The sequence below is a fragment of the Protopterus annectens genome, chromosome 7.part1 (genome assembly GCF_019279795.1).
Source record: "Protopterus annectens isolate FY-2018-M chromosome 7.part1, PAN1.0, whole genome shotgun sequence".
NCBI classification, from domain to species: Eukaryota; Metazoa; Chordata; order Ceratodontiformes; family Protopteridae; genus Protopterus; species Protopterus annectens.
Genome location: NC_056740.1, coordinates 254,241,644 through 254,264,752, shown reverse-complemented (window position 1 = coordinate 254,264,752; position 23,109 = coordinate 254,241,644). Strand labels below are relative to the sequence as shown.

The following is a 23,109-nucleotide window of genomic DNA, read 5'->3' as shown; positions in this document are numbered from 1 at the left end:
GTTTTGCCTTGCCCTTAACCCATTAAGCTGTTTACTTAAACTAGGCTATGGTTACAACTTGGGGTTTAATTCCCTCAGCCTCCATTGTCTAACTGAGTGATTCAGTCTGTGCAAGTCACTTACTCAGCTAGTGCTGGTGGGATGAGACTGAAAAAGGCTGGTGGAGGTCACTGCTCTACCCTAGTAAAGCTTTTGTGGATGATTTAAATCTCAAGCACAACTAGGTTAAAACTTTCTCAAATGATCTAAGAATACCATGTGTCTAGATAAAAGTGTAAAAGCAGCATTTATAAATGGAAAGCTGCAGCACCCAGAAAATATCAACCTGGGATAGGAATGTGATATAAAGGAACTTGAACAGCAGGGAGTATATAAATATTTGGGAATAGATGAAGAGATGGCAATTTAACACTAGCAAATGTGAGCAAGACTTGGTAAGTAATACTTCAGAAGACTAAAGCTAATATTGAAAAGTGCCTTGACATCTAGGAATAAAGTCTAAGCTGTAAATTAGGCTCCTGTTGTAACTTACAGCTATGGTGTGATTGACTGGCCCCAAACAGCATTAAGTCAGTTGGACAAGAATAAATGCTTCATGCTTATCAAATAATTTGTAAGAAGTGGTGGATACCATTATTGTATATCCCTCGTTCTCGAGGAGGTATGGGCCTCCTCGAAGTTGACTACATGTATAGGTCAGCCGTTGTGGGACTGTATACATATTTTTTTACTTCATTAGCTCCAAACATAGTGAAGGTTATAAACCGTGAAGAAAATAACTCTAAGAAAATATATTTGCTTAGTTTGCAGAAGCATTTTGGGAAGGAGTAGGAATGGAAATCAAACAAGAAGTAGTCAAGAATCAGGCAGCTTCTGAAAGTGTAAAAAAAGAGACTTTAAAGAAAAGGACCATAAGAAAAAAAACAAAATTTGGAAAGAATAAATGTAGTGCCAAGTATAGAGAGCTCCTTGAATAACCACATTTTGATCAAGATTTGACACAGGAATGTTTTAGGAGAGGCGGCTTTAAACCAAAAGATGAAGTGTTAGTAATGGCAACCCAAAATAGTGAGCTTACATTATTTTTATTTTATTTTATTTAACATTTGTTTACCAGGAAAGTCTGACTTGGAAAGAAACCAGTTTTTTACCAGAGGCCCAGGGAGAAATGCTCCAGATGCATGTCTTTGTACATGGGAAGAAATCAGAGCACCCCGGAGGAAACCAACATGAAAGCAGGGAGGGCATGCAGACTCCGCACAGAAGGCACCCCAGCTGAGAATCGAACCAGAGAACCTCTTGCTGTGAGGCAACAATGCTACCACTGCTCTATCCCTGTACATTAGTTTACAAAGTCTATAGAAAAAGTGGGAGAAACAAACGATGCACGTTCTTTCTGTAAAACAGAATTCTAAACTGTTGCACATCTTGTTGCTGGTTGTATTACATTCATAGCTAAGGGGAACTTATTCTGAAAGGAACAATAATGTGGTAAGGCTGTTGCACTGGGGATTGTGCAAGCACAATATAAGATAACTGAGAAGTGCTGGAAACACAAGCCACAGAGCTTTATTGACAGTGATGAAGTCTGGGTCATATGGGATCACTCAGTACCAACAATTAAGAAAATAGATGAAAGAAAACCTGATATTGAAGTCCAAGAACAAAAGGCAAAAATAGCATTAATCACTGAAATTGTTACTTTCTGAGATTATAATGTCTTATGTACTGAGGGATATACTGGAAAACAACCAAAAGCCAACAAACCGATAAACAGCAAGAGGACGCCGGACCTACTTATCCACAACCCAGGCAAGACAAACAGCAGTGTGTACTGCACGTCAAACAGTCTCTTGTATAGTGAAAATGATAAAATCTAAAGGCTTCACGCCAAAAAAGTGTTTAACGCTTTATTTAATAAGAAGTAAATAAAATACGTTTTCGCGGTGGTGTTCTGAGGAAGCGGTGGCTTTGACCACCGCGAAAACGTATTTTATTTACTTCTTATTAAATAAAGCGTTAAACACTTTTTTGGCGTGAAGACCTTTGGATTTTATAATTTTCACTATACAAGAGACTGTTTGACGCGCAGTACACACTGCGGTTTGTCTTGCCTGGGTTGTGGATAAGTAGGTCCGGCGTCCTCTTGCTGTTTATGTACTGAGGGACCAAAGTCGTAAAATACCAGGATTTGCAAGCAGAAATGAGAGCAATGTGGAATGAAGATACCCAAATAGTTACATTAGTAGTAGAAGCAAGAGGACTAATAAGGAATTTACAGTCATACTTAACTATGCTGCCAGTACATTTAACCCCATGTGAAGTGCAGAAGGAGAAAATTCTGGATGCATTACGGTTGCTGAGAAGAGCACTCTTGGCTAACATCAAAGAGTAGAGCAATACTAATTTTATGAACTCTAATGATACCCTGACTTAAGAATGGGGTCCATTCCCATTGTGGTATTAGAAACTCAAAACATTTGGAGAATTAAAAGAGGAGGAGACTGGCTGACAGTGTGGCTTCCACAACCCTGTAGGTTGCTATGCCACAAACAGCTATCAGACAGATGAAGCCGATGTAGTAGTAGTCAAATACATGATAGTATTATCCAAATTCTGGTTCATGTGTAGTTATTTACCTTTCCTGATGCTCCAGTGGCATAGAGGGCTAAAGGCCTGGCTACCACCCAGGTGGGCAGGTTTGATTAGCAGCTTGGGTGACAGAGTAGCAGGGAGAGATGAGGCGGTACATGGGTGTCTCTTGTCAATGTTAGAGGACGTGTGGTCAGTGGGTGGAAAGTGGAGCTGGCTGAGCTGTTCCAGAGGCAGGGCAGTGCATCCCTAGCTCACTTTGTACACCCACCCAGGACTAAACTACATCACCACAAAGGAGACTGGGAAATGGGTAGGTTATATTAGAACTGCCCTTCCCCAGATGGAAGTTTACATGTGCTGAGCCCCGTTGTCGTAGATTTGTGACCGACCCCAGCAGTACCAGACAGGGCAATAGGGCTGGGCCAGTTCAGTCTGGCAACATGACAGAAAGGTGGGTCAAAGAAACAAAAAAAAAAACTTTCCTGGTGACAGTTTGACAGCCCCCCTTAAGGATATCTTCCCTGAAAAGGAAGGACCTATGGGCATAGGAGTACAGCAGATAATTGTGGCCGTAGGAAACAAGCGAGTGTATCAGGGCAGTAAGTGGAAGAAAATGTGCAGCAATGAAGGTATGAATCAAGAGAAAATAAAGAATTAAAAACAGGAAAGAAAGGAATTCTGTTGCACACTTTTTGAAGTTCTCACTATAATAATAGGCAGATATTTTCCTTTCTGTCGGCAATATCTTGCCACTTTCCAGAATTTCTGTCCTTTTCTTTTGTCTTCTAATATTGTACTATTGCACGAGTCAGATAGCATATGTTTGTATGTATGTGACATGTAGCTTTTGCTTCATCAGGAAAGAAGGCAAAGACCTGATGCTTGTACTTTCTTTTATAATCAGCAAAAAGTCAGTAAATGCCTAGCCAGTTTGTCTTTTTTGAAACATGGTGGGCTTCTACTGTTCTAGCTGGCTGGAAATAAACATGCTTCATTACAAAACTCTTAATAGGCAATAGCTTTTTAAATCTTAATATTACAGTGTCAACCTGTGGTTTGTTAAAAACATGACTTATATGTATTTGTTAGTCTTCCAAAAGTTAGTTTAATGACTTAGAGAGAGACAGGTTGACTGATTTTATATGGTAGTGTCTGCATCCATCAAGTTGAAATACTGAGTAAGAGCAGACAGCATGCATTCAATGCTTAAGAAACTAAGGTGAGAATACATGGTTTATAGTGGATGGAACTTATAGGTAAGGGATATCAATAATACAGAAAATAAGTCAACCATCTGTTCCTAGTGTGTTTCTCACTCACTTAGCAATTCTTTACATAGGTGTATCATAACAGCCGGAGATACAAAAGACAATGTTGATAACATTTAAGCAGTTATTAGAAATATTTTTTGTGTGTATGAGAAGGTGTAATACTGTAGTGTAGTAGATGTAGCAGCAGCATATCACTTAGCTGCTGTATCATTAGTGAAACCCTCACAATGTTGTTTCTTGACTAGTGTAAACTTGTGTTGCCTTGCTTCTGAGGTTTTACAGTTTCAAGGCATTGCATTGCAGCACTTTAAACCTCTAGTAACTACACCAGGTTCTGCAAACCTGTTTACTTTTTCTTTCCATTGTAATTATCTACCCCTTTATTAAGGTCTGTGTCCTGTAATAATGAAGCTGAGGCAGGCTCCTGCCTCTTAGCAGTGCTGCTGAATATATGTTTAGAAAGTTAGGCAAGCCTCAGCTTTGATGCAAGACATGACTTCCAGTAACCTAGAGGAAAAATAAGTCAAATGTATTCAGATCTGATTAAAATAAATGAAACACTGAAGGAATATATCAACTCAAATAACAAAAGAATGGAAAAATCGAGGAAGCTTTAAAAAGATATTCAGGTGAAGTGATAAAACTGCAAAAATTCGAGGTGAAAATGCAGAAAAAGCTGGCTGAATATAAGACTGGTCAAGAATAGGTGTTTCAAAAAATAATAAAATTAGAGGACAGAGCACATAGGGAAAACCTGAGATTTTCTGCTATACAAGAGAAGCTGGAAGGAGCAGACTGTATTACTTTATGAAAGCAGAAATAAGCAACTGGACTGGTGTTTTAATTGAAAGGGCACATTGTGTGTATGCTCCAATCCTGGCCATGAGAAAATACCTAGACCTTTAATAGTAAAGATGCAATCCTACCAACAGGAGTTGATTCTGACAAAACTGTGACAGAAGGACAAAGTACTAAAAGTGGGAGAAAGTAGAGTGTTTGTAGAAAATGATTACTCACTGTACACCAGGCAGAAGAAGAGTAAATTTATTCCACTAATCAAAGAATTTCAAGAAACAGGTGTGAGATTCAAGCTGCTGTACCCTGCTAGTTACAGAATATTCTTTCTTGGTGGGAAAAAAATCCTCTTTTGATGCAGAGCATGCTAAGTAGGAAATACAAACATTTGTCCAACAGAAAGTGAGTTATGAAACAGAAGGAGATTCTACTTCTTGTTCTTCTGGTAATAAAGTTCATAGAGGCTGTGCTAGTGAAACCTTTTCCAGTGTTTCAATGGAAAATGCTTACGAGATGGAAAAAAAAAATAAGAGTTGACTAGAACTGGGAGTACATTGAAAATGAAGCAGAGACTATATTTAGGAGATGGAGATCAACAGGAATAAAACTACCAACTGGGAAATTGACAAATAAATGTGGGATTACAAAGCATTAATTATATTTGTGAAACGTGATAGACCAAGAAACCCTGGAAATATTGGACTTTTTACATTGGTAAACTTGTAGGAGACTCTAAAGCATTCCCTACTTCATGCCATTAATGTTTAGAAGAACATTTAGGAGGGGGAAGAGGAGGGAAAATGTTAGCTGTAAGGAAAACAAAGTTTTGTTCTTACTAATACTGTTTTTATACTGCATGATATAAGCTACATGGTATAAAGTAACGTTTTCTTAGTTTTTTTTTTGAGTGTAGTGGGAATGCTAAAGTAAACAGGTGCTACTGTTTTTTTTCTTCTTCTTTCATTTTTTCTCCTTGTTTAGTTTTAAGAAATGTATGCACTGCAGCATAAACAAAGAAGAAAAGTGTGGTTAAAAGAGCAGGATACAAGAAGGATTGATGTGCTTTTTTCACTCTTGCATAGAAGAATGACTGGATTAATGCCCTTGGATTGATCTAGTAACATGTTTTAAGAAAAAGCAAATAAAAAAAGAACATTGTTTAGCAAATAAATTAGTGTTTGTAGAAACAATGTTGTATCTGGTTCTCATGTCTCTATGAAGATAACAAGTAATAAAAACAGAATACTTATTTTTTTCAATGGTTTTCTGTCAATGACTGAGATAATGTTTTTTGAAAGCATTCAAGTGTTTTCCCAAACTGGGAGAATAATAAAGATAAGACAAAACCAAACAGCACTTAGTAGAAGCACAGGCTGTGTACCATGCATCTTAATGTGGATAACTTTCCTTTTAGGTTAACCCAAGTATGTGAATGTGGCTGTCAGTCTGGGATAATTGTCCCTGTTAGGAGGGTAAAACTTCAGTATTTGAAGATATACTTCGGGGGTGGTTGTATTAATATTAAGCTATAGGTTTTAGCTGTGTATTGAGAGTGGGCTTATTTTTTTTTTGAGAGCTTTCAATAAAACAAAAAGTTTTGCAAGATGTGACATATGCTCAAATGGATATGACAAGAAACAACTGTATAAAAGATCAACCTACCAGGCATTAGTACATGTAACACAAAAGCTGGAACTAGACACTTAACAAAAAAGCTGTTACACATAAAGGTGGGAATAATACATTTTTAACTTAATGGCACTTTCTGCATTATCTTTAAATGGAAATATTCTCACAGATATATACAAAAAAGAGTAATGAGTTATATTAAAAATGTAGAGTGCAAATAGCTATGCTACAGGAAACGCATTTGGAAAGAAGTGAACATGTGAATCTGATAAAGAAAGGTTGTCAGGAAGGTTATTCAGTGGAATACCTGGGACAAAGGAAAAGAGGGGTACTTATTTTAATTGCAAGTGGAGCTTCAGTAGTGATAGAAGAGCATAACAAAGGTAATAATGGTAAATTTGTAATGCTAAGGGGCTACTGGCAAGTGAGGAGGATTACACTGGCATGTATTTATATTCCACCTAAAACTGCTATAATGAAGCTTAAGAAAATTCTGGAAGAAATAATCAGCTTTCAGCAGAGAATATTACTTATAGTCAGATACTGGAATGTGATTTGCAGCAGAGAATATGTATCTGAGGGGCTCAGAAGGGAAACTGTAACAAAGGATGGTAGATTTCTGAAAAGATTTATGAAAATATTTGGCATGGAATTTGTAAATTCAGTAGTAGAAGTTTGTAGTGAATTTTACATATTATTCCCCAAGATACAAAAACTGGTGGAGACTAGACAGAACATATATTTCACAAGAACAGGTGCATTTAATTGAAAGTTTTGATATGCATCCAATCACTATTTCAGATCACGTACTAATAACGAAAATAAAAATGCACGGTAATGAAATAAAAGAGACACTGGTGCTTTCCCATGTATCTGTTGAAAAGAGAGGAATTTAAGGAATGGGTAGTAGAAATTATTTTGGAGTTATCAGAGACAATAGAAATTTCTTCTGAGAATATAGCTAGGATGTGGGATAAAATTAAAGTGGAGTTTAAAAATAGGGTAAAATTAAAAGAGAGAGATGGTTAAGAAGTAACGAGAATTATTTAGAGGGACTGACAAAGGTTAAAGTATTGCAGAATAGGGGGAATCTCGTAGAACAAGAAGAGGAGCCATTGCAGAAAACTAAACAGAAGATAAGGGATTACCTCAGTAATATGCATGAGTTTAGAACGACTGCTGTTAAGCAACTGTTTTTTGATGATAGCTCCAGAGCACAAAAACTTTTAGCACAATGACTCAAGCAACTGAAAGTAGAAAGGGTGGTTATTCAAGTATCGGGAGCCCAAAAGGAAGATAACAAGAAGTCCTGTCGAAGAGCTAGAAATATTTTGAAACTTTTTACGAAATTGTGTATAAAGCTGAGAAATCAAGAAAAGGTGGAGGGGAGGCAAACATTTGACAACATTAAGAGAACATTGTTTTTCCAAAGGGAAGCAGAATGTAAGAAAATACCACTGTTGGTAGTTCTTGATGCAGAGAAAGCATTTAAAAGAATAAGCGGGGGGGTTTATGTGCAGGGCAATGGAAGCATTTGCATTCCCTGATAAAACTGAAGATTGATTCGGAGGATATATGAGGGAATGGAGGTGAAAATTAAAGTGGGTGGGTTCCTTTCTAATAATTTCTGTTTGAGCAGAGGAATAAGGAAGGGGGGGTGTCCTCTTTCCCCTTTGTTACTTGCATTATAGTTAGTCAATGGCAAAGAAAATAAGGGACTCAGAAATTTAAGGATGTCCTTGGTATGGTAGTCTAGAAAAGCTGGCTGTATTTGCACATAATATTTTATATCTGATAAAACCAGAAAAGTACATTTCAGTTTTGTGGAACATTTTGAGACTGTTTCAAAATTTTTCGGGATACAAAATTAATTAAGCTAAAACAGAGGTAACAGCTGTAAATTATGTATCCCCACACAAATTGGTTCAGCAATATCCGTAGCTGTGGGGACATGATAAAATGAAGTACTTAGAAGTTTGGATTAAAAAGCATTCTGGTGTGGCAGCTAAGGATATGTGGGAAGAGACTAATCAAAAGATAATATAAAAACCGAGAAATTAGAAGTTGTGTTTTATGGATAGCAAAATACCATCGGTTAAAATGTTTTTAGTTCCTATACACAGGTCAGGCATATTTTTTATCAACCAGAGGAGAAGCTGTGGGTAACAATAAAGAGATGAAATATTTTATCTGGGAGGAGAATATTGTAAGAGTCAAGTGGAATAAGCTGATTCTTCCAATAGAGCAAGGCAGTCTGGGATTACCCAATTTGAAGGGGTATTTCAGAGCTACACAGTTAAGGCTCCTATACATTGAATTACAGATTTCTGCTTGTTCTAAGTGGAAAGGGATGATGATGATGAAACAGGGGAAGGTGAAGCTCAAGAAACAAGGAGAGGCTGGGATTTTGGATGCAGATCCTTAAGAATAACAACCATACAGAATGTATTCACAAAGTAGCAGAAAGTATTCTAAGAACTAAACCAACATGGGAATGGAGAAAGGAGATTCTGCCGATAGGTATGACTGCAATTAAGGTTACAGAAAGTAGGCAAGAAGGGGCTAGAATTTATTGGAGAAAACTGGCGAAAGAGCCAAGGTATTTGGAGCAAATAATTAGAGAAGGAAAGGTAGTAGAATGGGAAGAGGCCAAGAATTTATTTGAGCTTCTGGTCAACTATTTCCTTCTGATCAATGATTGATATCGGAGTACAGGGAAAGAGAAATAAATAGGAGGATCCAATGCAAAATACCATCACAGGCAGAAGTTTTAGTAGAATCCAGAACAGAAGCTGCTGTTAAAAAGAAGTGATTCCACACAGACTACTTGATTAATTAAAAAAAAGTAGCCTGCTTTGAAACATCTTCTGTTTGTAGCTGTTTTAACATCTGTAACTGAGTTTAGGCTACTCCTTGAATGAAAAATTTAATGCAGAAATTCAAAAGTTAAAAGGAACCTTACTTCCTTTGACAAGTGATGTGATTCTGAAGAAATGTTGAGGGAGTAGGTAATTACGTTTGCCTTAAAATGGGGTGTAGAACTAGTTATTAGAATTTAGTTTGTAACAATGTGCCATGTTGTCCTTTAAATAGATAAAAGTAGAAGAAAAAATAATAAACCATAGAAGCCAGCTTGTTGAAACATTGAAGTTTTTTACTAATGCATTCATTCTGTCATCTTTCATCTTATAAATGTACCTGTTACTTTTTTGCATTTTCACTAATGTCTTGTTTTAAATAATAAATCTTTAGCCTTCATGACACAGAAATGCATTTGTTACCTTTATCCATTCAGTGGTATGTTGCACTGTAGTTTAAATACACTTATTATTGACTCATCTAACCTTTGCACGGCTGTTGTGCCCAGCTGTCAGCTCTTTCCTCTTGGCATCTTCTGGTGGTAGTAGTAAAGAAGAATAAAGGGTCCAGATGGCTTGATAGTTAAGGAAGGGAAACATTGGCCAAAAAGAAAGATATAAAAATATTTGCAGATAGTTTTAATTTTTAGTATCAAATGACATTATAAATCTTTGGGAAAAAAAGAGATTGCCATATAAATGTGCAGTTCCAGTATATATTTTTTGTCTCTGCTCCTGCTGTTTGCTGACCATCATTTCCCATCATCAGGGCAAGGTTTGACTGGGAGGAGCCATCATTTACACAGCGATTGGGGTGGTTTGCATTTTTCTTATTTTCTCCCCAGCCCTGACTTGCACACACTTGGCTAGGTGCTGAGGAGAGGTATGCAATGGGCCTTTCATGGAGGATGCACCTTCACATCCATAAGGGATTTTCCTTCCAAGTGGCTCTGCATTTCTCCACAGTCATGAGTGATAGTTTGTCCAGTTATCACCAGAGAGATTGCATTATCCAGTGTGCCCGTTGAGTGTATGTGAACGCCTCACAACCCCAGGAAGAGGTGAGTGGTCCACACCTCTACAGTCATCCCCGCCCCTCTGCTTGATTGTACCAGTGCTAGGACTGCTAATCCAGTTCCATTTGCCTGGGTTGCAGTAAGGGCTCATCCCTCTCTGCCACAGAGGCAGTTCTCTTATTTAGTGAACAGTTTAATGTCTGTATTTCTTTAAAATGCCAATATTGATCTTATAATTTTAAAAGTACCACTTACCAGCCAGTTAGTTGCATATGTTGACTGAGTAAGCTATGGACTGTAACATAATCATTTGGTACAACTTTTTGCATAGTTTAGAAGTTTGTTTATCAGAGCTTCTTGGTGGTTCTAGAATTGTCATCATTTCTGAGGACCCAGGCTTTATACTGTGTTTAGGACCCTTAAATATGTTATTGGCTGCTCAGTAAATCATTCAGGGCAGCTGCTGTTTTATTTTGGTGTGTTTGAGGTTGGTTCTAATATCACTGTAAAAATATTTATAATTATTTGATTAGGCTGAAGAACATGACAAGTGGGCAGTGCATTTTGATTCATTTCAAAAGAAGCCGTATCCTGATCTTCAGCACCAGAGCTCTACACCGAGACAGAATCTTGAGACTCCAAGCATGTCTTTGGAAGTTCAAGCATCAGATGTAGCCGCCATTTTTCCTTCTGCTCCTAGTCATGTGCCTTCTTCAGAAAATCACAACATAATGAGAAGCAGTCTTGATGCAACATCAGGGGACTATCAGAAACACAGGTTAGTGTTTGATTGTGTATTTGATATAACTAAGGTACTCTGTTTACCTGATTCTCTTACTTTATCCATTCTGGATTGTGATCAAACTGTTTCATTCTAAGATCAAACAATGTGACACACTGTCTTCCTTTAAAAAAGGAGTTAGACTGTTAGATAGGTATTCACAAATTCACCCCCGGCATTCCTATCACTTCTTGAAAAAGTGAAGTGAGGTCGAAGAGAGAGAAACTGGCAAGGTGTAAATGGCTACATGGCCCAGTTGCTTTATACTTTCTGTAACTCTGATTTTGTGAGCCTGATTCTGTGGTACAGAAAAATGTCTTTATTGAGTTTTCATTATATAAGAGTAAATAAAAGAAAAATAATTCTTTCACGGGAAAGGCTGTTGCTTGTCCGTTATTTTCTGGATCATATGAAAATCAGTGGATCTGATGTTCCCTATTTTCATCTGATTCAGCATGTGGGTTGACTGATCTGATTGTGTTCAACCTCGGCACCTTCTTCTAAAACTGTTGATCGACTTGTCCATGACCACTGCTTTTTGTGGTAAAGTGAGTGACTATTTTTTTTCTGTCAAAATTATAACTAATTTTGGCTCCTTCCTATCCCTTTTTAGAATATTAGTATAGTTTATTCTATAGAAGTTATTTTTCAGTTTACTATCATATTTTCGAATGGAACTCCGTTGACTGCACTTTTGTCGAACACGGAAAATCGAAAACGGTAATGTCGAACTCCAAAAGCCAACCTAGGAACGGGTTTTAACATGGGTCGAGATAGGTGTTCACTACTATTGCCGAACTACATACCTCTCCCCTATCTCGACCCATGTTAAAACCCGTTCCTAGGTTGGCTTTTGGAGTTCGACATTACCATTTTCGATTTTTCATGTTCAACAAAAGTACAGTCAATGGAGTTCCATTCGAAAATATGATAGTAAACTGATTTTTCACTAGTGTATTTTTTTCTCTGTTGAAAGTCTTTCATAGTACTAATATAGTGATGCATTTATAGTGTTAGGATAGTTGTTAAAATATAGGTTAGCTGTTAGGATTTGTTTCTGTGAGTCTGTTTTTCAAGAGCGTTATATAGATGGTAAACAAAAAAATATGTTTTCTGAATACTTATTTCTTCACATAATTTTCTAATGTTTCAGAAACTACAAGGATTTAAAGTGGGGATACAAAATCATGACATAAGACCCACTCTTTTTATGTATATACTGTTTAGGTTCTGCTCACCTAGAGGTCAACTGTGATATCATTGCTTCATTTTGTTCCAGGCCCATTCAAGGGAGGAAAGAGAAGTTTTATTTTGAAAGGCGTGCTCTCCTTCCTAAATCATGGTCGTTGTCATCTTCCTCTCAAACCATTTGTTATACTCCTAGGCCAGCTTCAGGTTCACCAAGCAGTAAAGGAGAGAAAAGGAAAGGGAAAAGTTGAAAGAAAAACAAAGAGAAGTATACAAGTCGAATGAGAAAAGATCTGATGAGAAAAGACCTGAGAAATCAAGAAAAAGGTCCTCAGATCCGATAGATCCTTTGGGTCCAGCACTAAAATACTGAGGAAGTTGGCTCCACCAGTTATTCAGATCCATTCTCCCTCTTCTTAAGCTACGCTCTCACAGGAGCCAGTGAGTACTCTGCTCCATTCACCTATTCTACAATACTCCAGATCCCTGTCAGTGGCATTGTCATCAGGGTCTGCCTGGTCCACCAGAAGACTTTCCGAAATGGACATTGACTGTATGATGAGGAAATTCTTAAAGACACGGATCAAATTAGAAGTCATCCTGGCTCTGTCCCCCCGTGGATTTCCAGGTACAGACACAGCTACCCCCCCCCTTTTAACTCTTGTACTGGCCTGTCCTTCGGATGTAGTTCCAGCAAGTTCAAGACCTTCCAGTGCACCTCCAGTCAGATCCAGTAGATCAAGGAACTTCAGGATCAACAACATCCTTTATTCTCTCAACTCAGATTCTCTTACCTCAAGATGAGTCTCAGAGCTGAAGCATTGATACTGGGATTGCAGTGGTAGAGTCAGTTCAGACATTTTTGGAGCCATCTCTTCCTCTTGGGGCCTCTGCATTTGATAGATTAGGTCTGAGTTCCTCCTTGGATCTGACCTCTGTTGGACTGGGGAAAGTTCCAGAGGTTTTGCATAGTGAGAATATTTCTTTGTCTCCACTAGCAGCATCTGCTTTCGAAGATTTTGAATGGGTTTTGGCTGGGCCAAGGAGTCAGTGAGACCTTCTATTCCAGATCCGTCTCAACGCTCAGTGTATCCTTTGACTTATTCCTGTCATTCTGACTGGGGACAGTCAGTGCCTGTAGGTGTGGAAGATATTCAACACTCAAGTTCCTAGTCTGATTCAGACCTGTTTCCAGAGGTCCCACAAAGACAAGGTCCTAGAAAACAGATGTACAAATGAAAGTATTTAGACTGTTCTCCAGAATCAGTCACTAAAAACACAGATTTAGATGATGGTGAAGGGTCTCCCAAACCCCCTTTCCTGAGATGTCACATTTGGTGATGTCCTCAAATTGATGAAACAGGAGGCAGGTTGGTCCACTGAAACTCCCTTCCCCAGATGAATCTGTGTTCATCAAGCCTTTGGCACTGGGTTATCTGCACCCTGGCTGGTACCACCCACCATTGCCCTCATATTTTGTGGCACAGCAGGCATGAAAGTACCCTGATATATCGGAACCCTTCCCTAAAATGCCTAACAGAATTTGTAGCCCCAAAGGACAGGAAGCATTGGAGACTAAAGGACTACCAGTAGATGCCATGGTAGTAGGAGAAACCAGGAAAAAGGGACTGCCTGAAGAGAGTTCTTGTCCCCCTAACAGGGAGTCAAGGCACTGGACAGATTGGGGAAATGGACTTATGCTTCAAACACCTTTACATTTACAGCGCTGAATTATCACTCATATATGGCTCAGCTTCAGAGGGACCTAACTAAGGAGCTTTCCAAGTCCCTTTTGAGTAACATGCCATCAAATGTTTAGAAAAACAGTGGACAACCAACTGTATCCCCTACAATCCACTTCTGATGTGGCTATGCTCCTGCTTTCCAGTGCAGCAGATGGTACAGCCATCACAGTAGGCACCAGCATCACCATGCATTGCCATGCTTGGATGCATCTATGAGATTTTGCAGAAATCTTTAAGATGTCCTTTATTAATGCACCCATGAATGGCTTAACCCTTTTTGGAGCAAAAGTTAAAGAAATACTAGGAATGAGCAGGACAGTAAGACCCTGTCAGCCATGGGAATCCATTTCTCAACAAAGGACCTATTCTAGGAATCAAAATGGTGGAAAGAAGATTTTAGTCAACATAATCAAAGGATTATCACCTAGACAGTTGTGGAGACAGACCCATCTCCCTCCAAAGCAGAGGGTGAGGTAACTCAAAAGGATGTTGCCCCAGGGACAGACAGCATAATCAACGTTTTATTGTCCTTTCACCAAGAAACCCCATCAGTGCTCCTGAAGGGTTACCCAGCTACTGCATTCTGGAGGCAGTAGGGGAGTGCTTAACTTTACACTCACAAGCCTGGTACATTAGATTCCTCTGTGCTAAGGATAATCACCAGAGTATATACCATTCCTTTTTTGTACACTCCAAAAAAGAAGTTAAAGGTTCCCGTTGTTCCACCCAGTCTTTTGAAATCTACAGCAACAGAGGTTTTAAAGTGCTAGAAAAAAAAATATCCAACAGGTCCTCTCAGACTAGTTAGGATCTGGAGTCTCTCTCAGTTTTTTTTTCACTTAGTTCGTGAAACGGACAAAGGTCCAGATGCTCATGGTACAGTCCATATTACTTCAGCAGAGGAAGGATGATTGGATGTGTTCTGTAGATCTCCAGGATGCTTACTATCCCATAAAGATAACAAAGGCAATCCATGAGACTTCTTTCTCTCTGGGAACCAATCACTTTCAGTTCAGAGCACTGCCCTTTAGTCCCACCACAGCCTCCAATGGTGTTCATGAAGATAATGGCATTTGTAGCAGCTCATTGTCAACTGCAAGGGATCCAAGTTTTTCCCATACCTAGATGATTCTCTCTTGACTATTACTTCCAGGGATCTGCTGGTACAACAACAGGCACAGCTACTCTGCCTTACAGACTTACTGGAGATCGCAGTAATTCAGTCAAAATGCCAGCGGTCTCCCACGCAACAACTAGAGTTTATAGAATTTCATATCAACACAGTTCTTCAAATTGCCAAGCTTCCAGACACCAGAGAGTTGTCCTTACAAATAATGGCATTTCAGGTAACTCAGCATCCTCTTCCTCAAGCAAGGTTAATTCTTCATCCTTTAGGATTGATGGCCTGTACCATAATGCTAGATCCATTGGTGAGGTACCACATGAGACTATTGCAGTTGACTCTCTCATTCAGAGTCAGATCAGAGTTTACACCCCCTCCATGACAAAGTTCATCTCATACAAGTTTGCAGAGGCCATATCAAATGGTGGGTAACCTTCATGTCAGTAACAGAAGGAAGACCTTTTTATCCACTAATTTCACCAGGCCACAGTAATCACAGGTGCTTCCCTTCTGGTGTGGGTATTTCGAAGGGAAGACAGTTCAAGATACTTAAAAAACCCTAAAGGCCAACCTTCACATTAATGTCTTGGAGACAAGGGTGTAATTTCTGTTCAGACCGATAACTTGGCAGTGGTCTGGTACATCAGCAAACAAGGGAGAACACTATCATATCTAGCAGACTTCCATAGTCCCCATAGAATCAGCCCTGCCCACTTATCAAACATACTACAATGACCACCTTGCTGATAGGTTTTTGCAATCACTTACCTGCACTCCATGGTGCAGCCCGCTCCATTCGCCCTCGCTACCACTCTGGCTCACTCTGATCCCCTACCATACCCCCATTTCCCAACCACCCCCATTTCTCAGATTTATTCTAACCATCGTCACCTGACAATCTAGCACACCCTTCACCCAGCCAAACAGAACCACACCCCATCCCACCCAAGCCTTCACACACTCCCCCATAGCTTACCATCCTCCAATAACCAGTAGACCCTACCATCATGACCCACTACCCCCAACACCACCCTCCTCTACTTTTACTACTACTGTCATCCATAGCCCCCCCCTTGTAGTTTCCTCCCTTACCTCCTACCATAATTCACTATCTTATCTCAACTACAACAAATCACCCACATTACCCCTTACCATATCCATCTCCACAAATACTTAGACACTCACTTAATCAACTGTAGACCATCCTTCCCCCTAACCACCCCACCCATGAACCACATCCCAAAGACTAAAAACAACCTAGCTACAAATATCACTGTCTACTAATTGCCTACCTAAAAGTCCTTTCCAGTTTAGCACCTCAGTTACTACTAGAGGGTGACATCCACCTAAACCCAGGCCCAGATGTTCTTCGTGTTTCACTGTTGCAGTCATTACATTTGGTTTATCTGCCTGCAGGTAGCCCTCAGCCGAATGTAATGACTGCAACAGTGAATACACTCAAACATCTACATTTATGTAAGTGTACACAACTGTACTTTACCACCTCCACAAGTACAAACAACAGTTACCTCCCATTTAAGCCAAAACCCACTGATCTACTAATACTAAATCTCAACATGCATATTATCATGAACAGAATAGAAGAACTGCACTCATCCATCTCAACATATAACCCCGACATAATGGTTATAACAGAGACCCCATGTCAAAAGACAACTCTGTAACCCCACCTGGGTATAACATTCTAAGAGTGGACAGACCACTGAAAAGAGGTGGAGGTATTGCCGTATTCTACAATTCTAACTTAAAAGTCCAGCTATTACAAAAAAAACCCACAAACTACAATAATGCTGAGAATATAATAGCCACTCTTCTCCTACATGAACATAAACTCCCTCCCTCACAAAACCATAATACTAGGCAATGTTAACATAAACTGAAACCTCCAGTTATTCCTGGTTTTACCCTGGATTGGGTTTTTTTGGTAAACTGAAACCTCACCCACTCCCCTATACCAACCAGCCACAGTAACCTATATAACTTTAGCCAACTCATCCAAACCCCTACCCGTATAGATAAAGCCACCAAAAGAGAATCCATACTGGACTGGATCCTCACTAACCAACCCAACACTGCCCACCAGTGTGGGACACTACCCAGTTCTCTCAGTCACTACAACCCAACCTTCCTCCCATGACATAAACTTAAATGTAATAACCCACCCTCCCTATTACATACCCAATCCCACAAAAACTTCCCCACTGAGCTATTTGCAGAAACTTTAAAGTCTTGCAACTGGGCTCCCACCAAAACCCTTCTCCTGGACAGGGTAGTTGAAAACTTTAATTCAAGATTTCTAACAATCCTGAACCAACTATCCCTAATAAAGACAATTAGAATATGTAGCAACCCAGCCCCCTGGTTACGTAAAACCACAAAGGCGTTATTAAAACAAAGAGACAAAGCCTGGAAAGCCTGGCAACAACTTAAAACAACTACAACCAGACAAACCTACTTAGAACTCAGAAACAAGGCAAAAAAACAGATGCAGATAGACAAGCAGAATCACTCCCCAACCCTACAAAATAAATATAGGAACAACCCACAGAAGTTCTGGACTTCAGTGAACAATATTCTCCAACCTGGAAAAAACTCCACACCACAACCAAACATAGAAGGTACCAATCTTGACATAGCATCCAACTTCAACAACTATTTTACCTTCTCCATACTTACTTATAAGTGATACAAAACCCACCATCCCCACACCAACCATCAACACCAAAACAAACAGCACTCCCTTCTCATTTAAACCAGTATCCACATCAACCATCCAAAAACTGCTAACCAAACTCAAACCAACCACTCTTGCTGCCAACAACCTCCCAGCTGAATTCCTCCAGCTTGCATCCCTAGCCATAGTATACCTAATCTCTATACTCTATACAGGGTTAATTTTCTTGATATTACTATATCAATTGATAATGGTATTACTCCAGATACCACTATTTATAGAAAGAAATGCTGGAAGAATGCTATATTACACTTCAACAGCATGCATCCCAGGCATATTTTCTATAACATCATTAAGAATCAGTTTATGAGAATTGATAGACTCTGTAGCAACCAGGTAACAAGAGATCTAGAATTAACAAATATGAGAGATCTATTCCTACAGAGGGGGTATCCCCTTGACCTGTTAGAAGAAGTTGCTAATAGCTTAAGATTAATAAATCTTACAGGTCATAACCAAGATAATCAAGATAAGCAATATGTCCGTGGGAAACTACCTAATGACAAATATAAAGTGGATATGGGCTTCAATAAACGAAGGTCTATACCTAGCCATTATCACGCTAGATCTGGTATTCCATTTGTTACTAGATACACTAATGATAATTATAATATCACAAGTATCATCAAAAAGAATTGGAATATACTTATAGCCAATCAAGATGTTAAGAAGTTGATAGGTGACATCCCTCATTTTTGTTATAAAAATAGTCGGAGTTTAAAAAGAATTCTATGTAACGAAAAATTAAGCACAAGAATGAATGAAGATAGACTGTCCCATATAGGGACAGTACCATGCAAGAAGTGTAATATGTGCAAATGCATTATAACAGATGATCATTTTAATGTACAAGCATTAAATCAAGTTTATTACTTTAAAATACAAGCTACTTGTGACACTGTTAACGTTATATATTTAGCGACATGTACTAAATGTGAGAATTATTATGTAGGTTTAACCACAAGGAGATTAAAGAACCGAATATATAATCATATTTATGAAATTAGGAAGTCTATATTAACAAATGCATTGGCTAAACATATAAATATCTATCATGATCATAGCTTTTATTTCCGAGTTATAGATATAGCTAAATGTGTTAAGCTAGGAGGGAATAACATGAACCATTTAGAGAATATTGAATTGGAATGGATATTGCGGCTAAGAGCCCATATACCCCCTGGACTTAACAGTACCGTTAGCCTAAAACCTGTTTTAGCATCTAGATGAATTGTATTTTAAGAGTTCATAATGCTAATTATATTTTATGTATATTTAATATTATTTACTATTTTTTGATCATTCTTTTTATATTTAATATTACTATTATATATTTCTACCTATTACTATGTATTTACGTTTTTTATTTACTACTCTTTATATATTACACCATTTAACCTATATATATTGGATACATTTTTTAATATTTAATATTTAATTTATAAGTTATTTAATAAATTTATGAAAGGTACATATATTATTATCATTAAATAGATGAAATAGATACAGTTGATGCACATATATTATATATATATTTTCATAGAAGTTTTATATGTTTACATCCGTACTCCTTTCTATTTTATTTCATTTTTATTTTTATTTTTCAATATTTGATACTGAATATCTTATATTTGAATAACATTATCTATTTGATTTCTCTATATGACATATTGTATATATATTTTTGTCTGTTACTTTAATTTGGGACTTATATGAATAAGCTATAAACACAGGTTTAAATGTTGTCATTAATATCCTGGGTTACTCAAAATACACTGAATGTCTCTTTAAATGCAGAGACCTAATGAGTTAACATACTTGGTTTAAAATTAATTAATAAAAAGAGCGGGAAATTAAGCAATTAAAAAAAAAAAAAAAAAAAAAAAAAAAAAGTATGCGAAAGCGCTTGTTATTTTGCTAATAAAGAATTTTTACCTGACGACATCGTGGTGCCTCTCGTTTTGGTGTTCCTGGGACAATCTCTATACTAATAAATAGATCCATCAATGAACACCACATTCCATCCTTATGGAAAACTTCATACATAATCCCCCTCCACAAGGGTGGCCCATCCACTGACATAGCCAACAACCGTCCCATCGCAATTCCTCACCCCTGTCAAAAATCCTAGAGAGATGTATCCATCACTAACTCCTCTCCCACCTACTCTCTAACAATCTACTCTCCCAAACCCAACATGGAGCCCGTCCTGGCCATAGGACTACCACTGCCCTTATTTGCTTTAACAACACCATAAACACATACAGAAACCAAGGAAAATTTGTCTCTGCTACCTTCCTAGATTTATCAAAAGCATTCAACACAGTCTCCCACAATAAACTACTATTCACCTTATCCAAATTCAACCTTGATAATTCTACATTACAGTGGTTAAGTAGCTAATTAAGCAGCCACTCTGAATCAGTTAAATGGCACAACTTCCTATCCTCCCCACTCCCAGTCAAATATGGCGTTCCACAAGGTTCCATACTTGGTCCACTCTTATTCAATATCTTTACAAACCAACTCCACCTAGCAACCACAAAAGCTAACATTATCCGCTACGCAGGTGACACTACTCTCATCTGCAATGCAGCCAACATCCAACTGCTACAAACCCAAGCCCAAGAATCCTTCTCTGAAATAGAGAACTGGCTAAACAATTCTCAACCAATACTCAACCCCCAAAAACCACAGCTAATATTATTCAACCCAGCAAAGACTGTAGTCTCCACCTTTTCTATACTCTCAGCCAGTAACACCCCCATAACTCCTATCCCCAAAGCCAAATTACTTGGAATTACAATTGACCACCAACTTAAATACAATAAACACATAACCCTAACCATTTCCAAAGTCCATAAAAAGCTAGGCTGTCTCTATTGTAGCAAAAACTAGCTGAACGTTACAACTTAAATAACTAGGTTCGCAACCAATGCTAAATCAAGCTCACACCACTGTGAAGCCCTGCATAAGCTACACCGGTGAGAATTTCCAAACCTACTTCACTACCACCAACTCAGCCTAGCCCATCAGATACTGTACCATCCAGACAAAACCTCTGTCCTAACAGATCTACTAAACTTCCACAGCACAAACAGGGAACTAGGATCCAGTAATAAAGCCCTAGTAGAAGTCATTCCATGTAAAAACAGCTCAAATCTCTATTCCCTTTTGAAGTTGCAAAACTATGGAACACACCACCCCCACAACTCAGGCTACAAAACCACACTGCTACATTCAAAAGACTCCTTAAATCACATCTTTAAGAAAACCATCTATGTAATTGCAACTACCCTCCCTGAACCCACGTTCTCCAACCTACTACTGCAGTCCCCTTACCAAACTCATTTTCGCAGTCTTATACCACACCCATAGGCAGATTGAACACAGTGTACATATCTACTAAAATCTCATCTCTGTTAAGTTAATTATATATATATATATATATATATATATATATATATACACACACACACTATTCCTATCCTTAACTGCTATGATCTTTTACTACAAATGTCTGCTAAAAACTTGACAAACTCTGTTGACCATGTTAACTCTTGATGCTACTGGGAATCAGTGTTAAAACTTGTCAACTATGTTTACTTTGGATTTTGAATTTTCTGACAACAACTGCTCAAACTCTCTGAACTAGTGTTAATTCTAGAACTATTGTTAGCATTGTCAAACTCTATTGTTATTAATATATTTTGTAACATGTGAAGCTTTCCTCCCCAGGACTCCGCTGAAAAAGGACACCTGTGTCCATTCGGACAATCCTGGTAAACAAAATGCCAAACAAGTAAATAAATAAAATATCCACTTTGCCAGGAGGCCATGAGAGTGGATGAAGTCTTTCCATCATTTTCTGATAGCAATGCACTTCCTTGGGGACATCAAATGTGCTAGCAGACAAGTTGAGCAGGTCAGATGTTTTTCGTGTTTCACTGTTTGCAGTCACACTTGGGTTGTCCTGCTGGCAGGCTACCCTCAGTCGGCCTGAATTCCAAAGTCTAGGTCCGGCGTCGGTTGCTGTCGCCTCTTCCCTGACGTCAGACCGCCAGGGGTATAAAAGATGCAGTTGACGCCATTTTCTCCAGTCTTTCTTACCACACGGTGCCTGAAGCCTAAGCAGTTAGCAAGTGCCGGTCGGCTGATTCCTGAGATTTTCGTGTTTGAATTTCAGATCCGATGTCTTCATTAAAAGCTAAGTACCCCGTTGGGGAAACTTTTTTCTTGCTCCAGACCGATGTCAGAAAAAGATAATAATTGTATTTCTTGTGGGAAGCAAATACCTCATAAGGACTTTCATTCTTACTGTATTCCTTGCCTAGGCCCTGACCACGATGTTGCTAGTTGTCGGTTTTCTGCTAGATTTAACCAAAGCACTATTAAGCGTCGGTACGATTTTGCATTACACTATTTTGGCAGAAGATTTAATTATACCATGTCGTCAGATAGCCATCCGACTACCGGAATTCACAAGAAGTGCAAAGAAAAAGAAAAGGACAGGCATCCAAGGTCCAAACCTGACGACGAGGCTTCTTCTAAACCAGTCGCCGGTTCTCAGTGAGGCGCCTTCGCAGCCCCTGATGCCCGCTACTTTAGACCTGCAGGCCACTACCGACTCCCACGTGGAGTCGCCTAGGCCGCTGGAAGCTCAAGGTATTGGACCTTCGGAGACTATTCCCTCAGATGGGTCTGGAGCCGCTGAGCAGGCATCGGCTTCTGAGGGTGTTTTCAGACCAACTCAATTGTACATTAAAACGATTTCAGCTTCAAAGACTAAAGCACCCTTAAAGACAAAGAAACAAGTACAACAGCCTCATGGACAGGCCTAATGGAGGACAAAGCTAAATCTATGCAAACGGTTAAGGATTTCTTACAGGTTCGGCCTCCAAGATTTAGCAGACACTGGCCTACAAAGAATTGGTCCTTTCCAGTGTCAGACAGACCACAAAGGGGCAGATACAGACGCCCAAGAGGCAGATCTCAGCCCCAAGGTTCGTACAGGTCTAAACAATGGGATGCTTCTCCCTCCAAAAGTGGAGAAGACAAATCACAACCATACAGGAAATAGTCCCAATGACTTCTCCCTGCCTGCACCAAGTACTTATCTTCTGGCAGCACCTTTAGGGGGAAAACTAGCACTTTTTTCTCAAAACTGGCACATAATAACCCAGGGCAAATGGGTCCTAGACATAGTGTCACAAGGCTACAAGTTTCACTTTCATACCCTGACAAGGACAAACGGTTGGCCAGGCCTGCCAAAACATCAATGGGCAGAGGCACAAAAGCAAGTCTCATCCCTCATGGACATGAGGGCCATTCAACAAGTACAAGAGGAAGAGCA

At 38.9% G+C, this 23,109-nt stretch overlaps 1 protein-coding gene across 2 annotated transcripts in view; it reads left to right on the top strand.

Annotated features, from left to right (window-relative positions):
- Positions 1–23,109, top strand: part of CCDC66 (coiled-coil domain containing 66) — a 1,871,188-nt gene that overhangs the window by 839,229 nt on the left and 1,008,850 nt on the right. For both annotated transcript variants that reach the window (XM_044078704.1, XM_044078703.1), the window contains exon 10: positions 10,698–10,942. In XM_044078704.1, the coding sequence (XP_043934639.1) occupies positions 10,698–10,942 (245 nt within the window). The remainder of the gene's footprint in view (positions 1–10,697; positions 10,943–23,109) is intronic.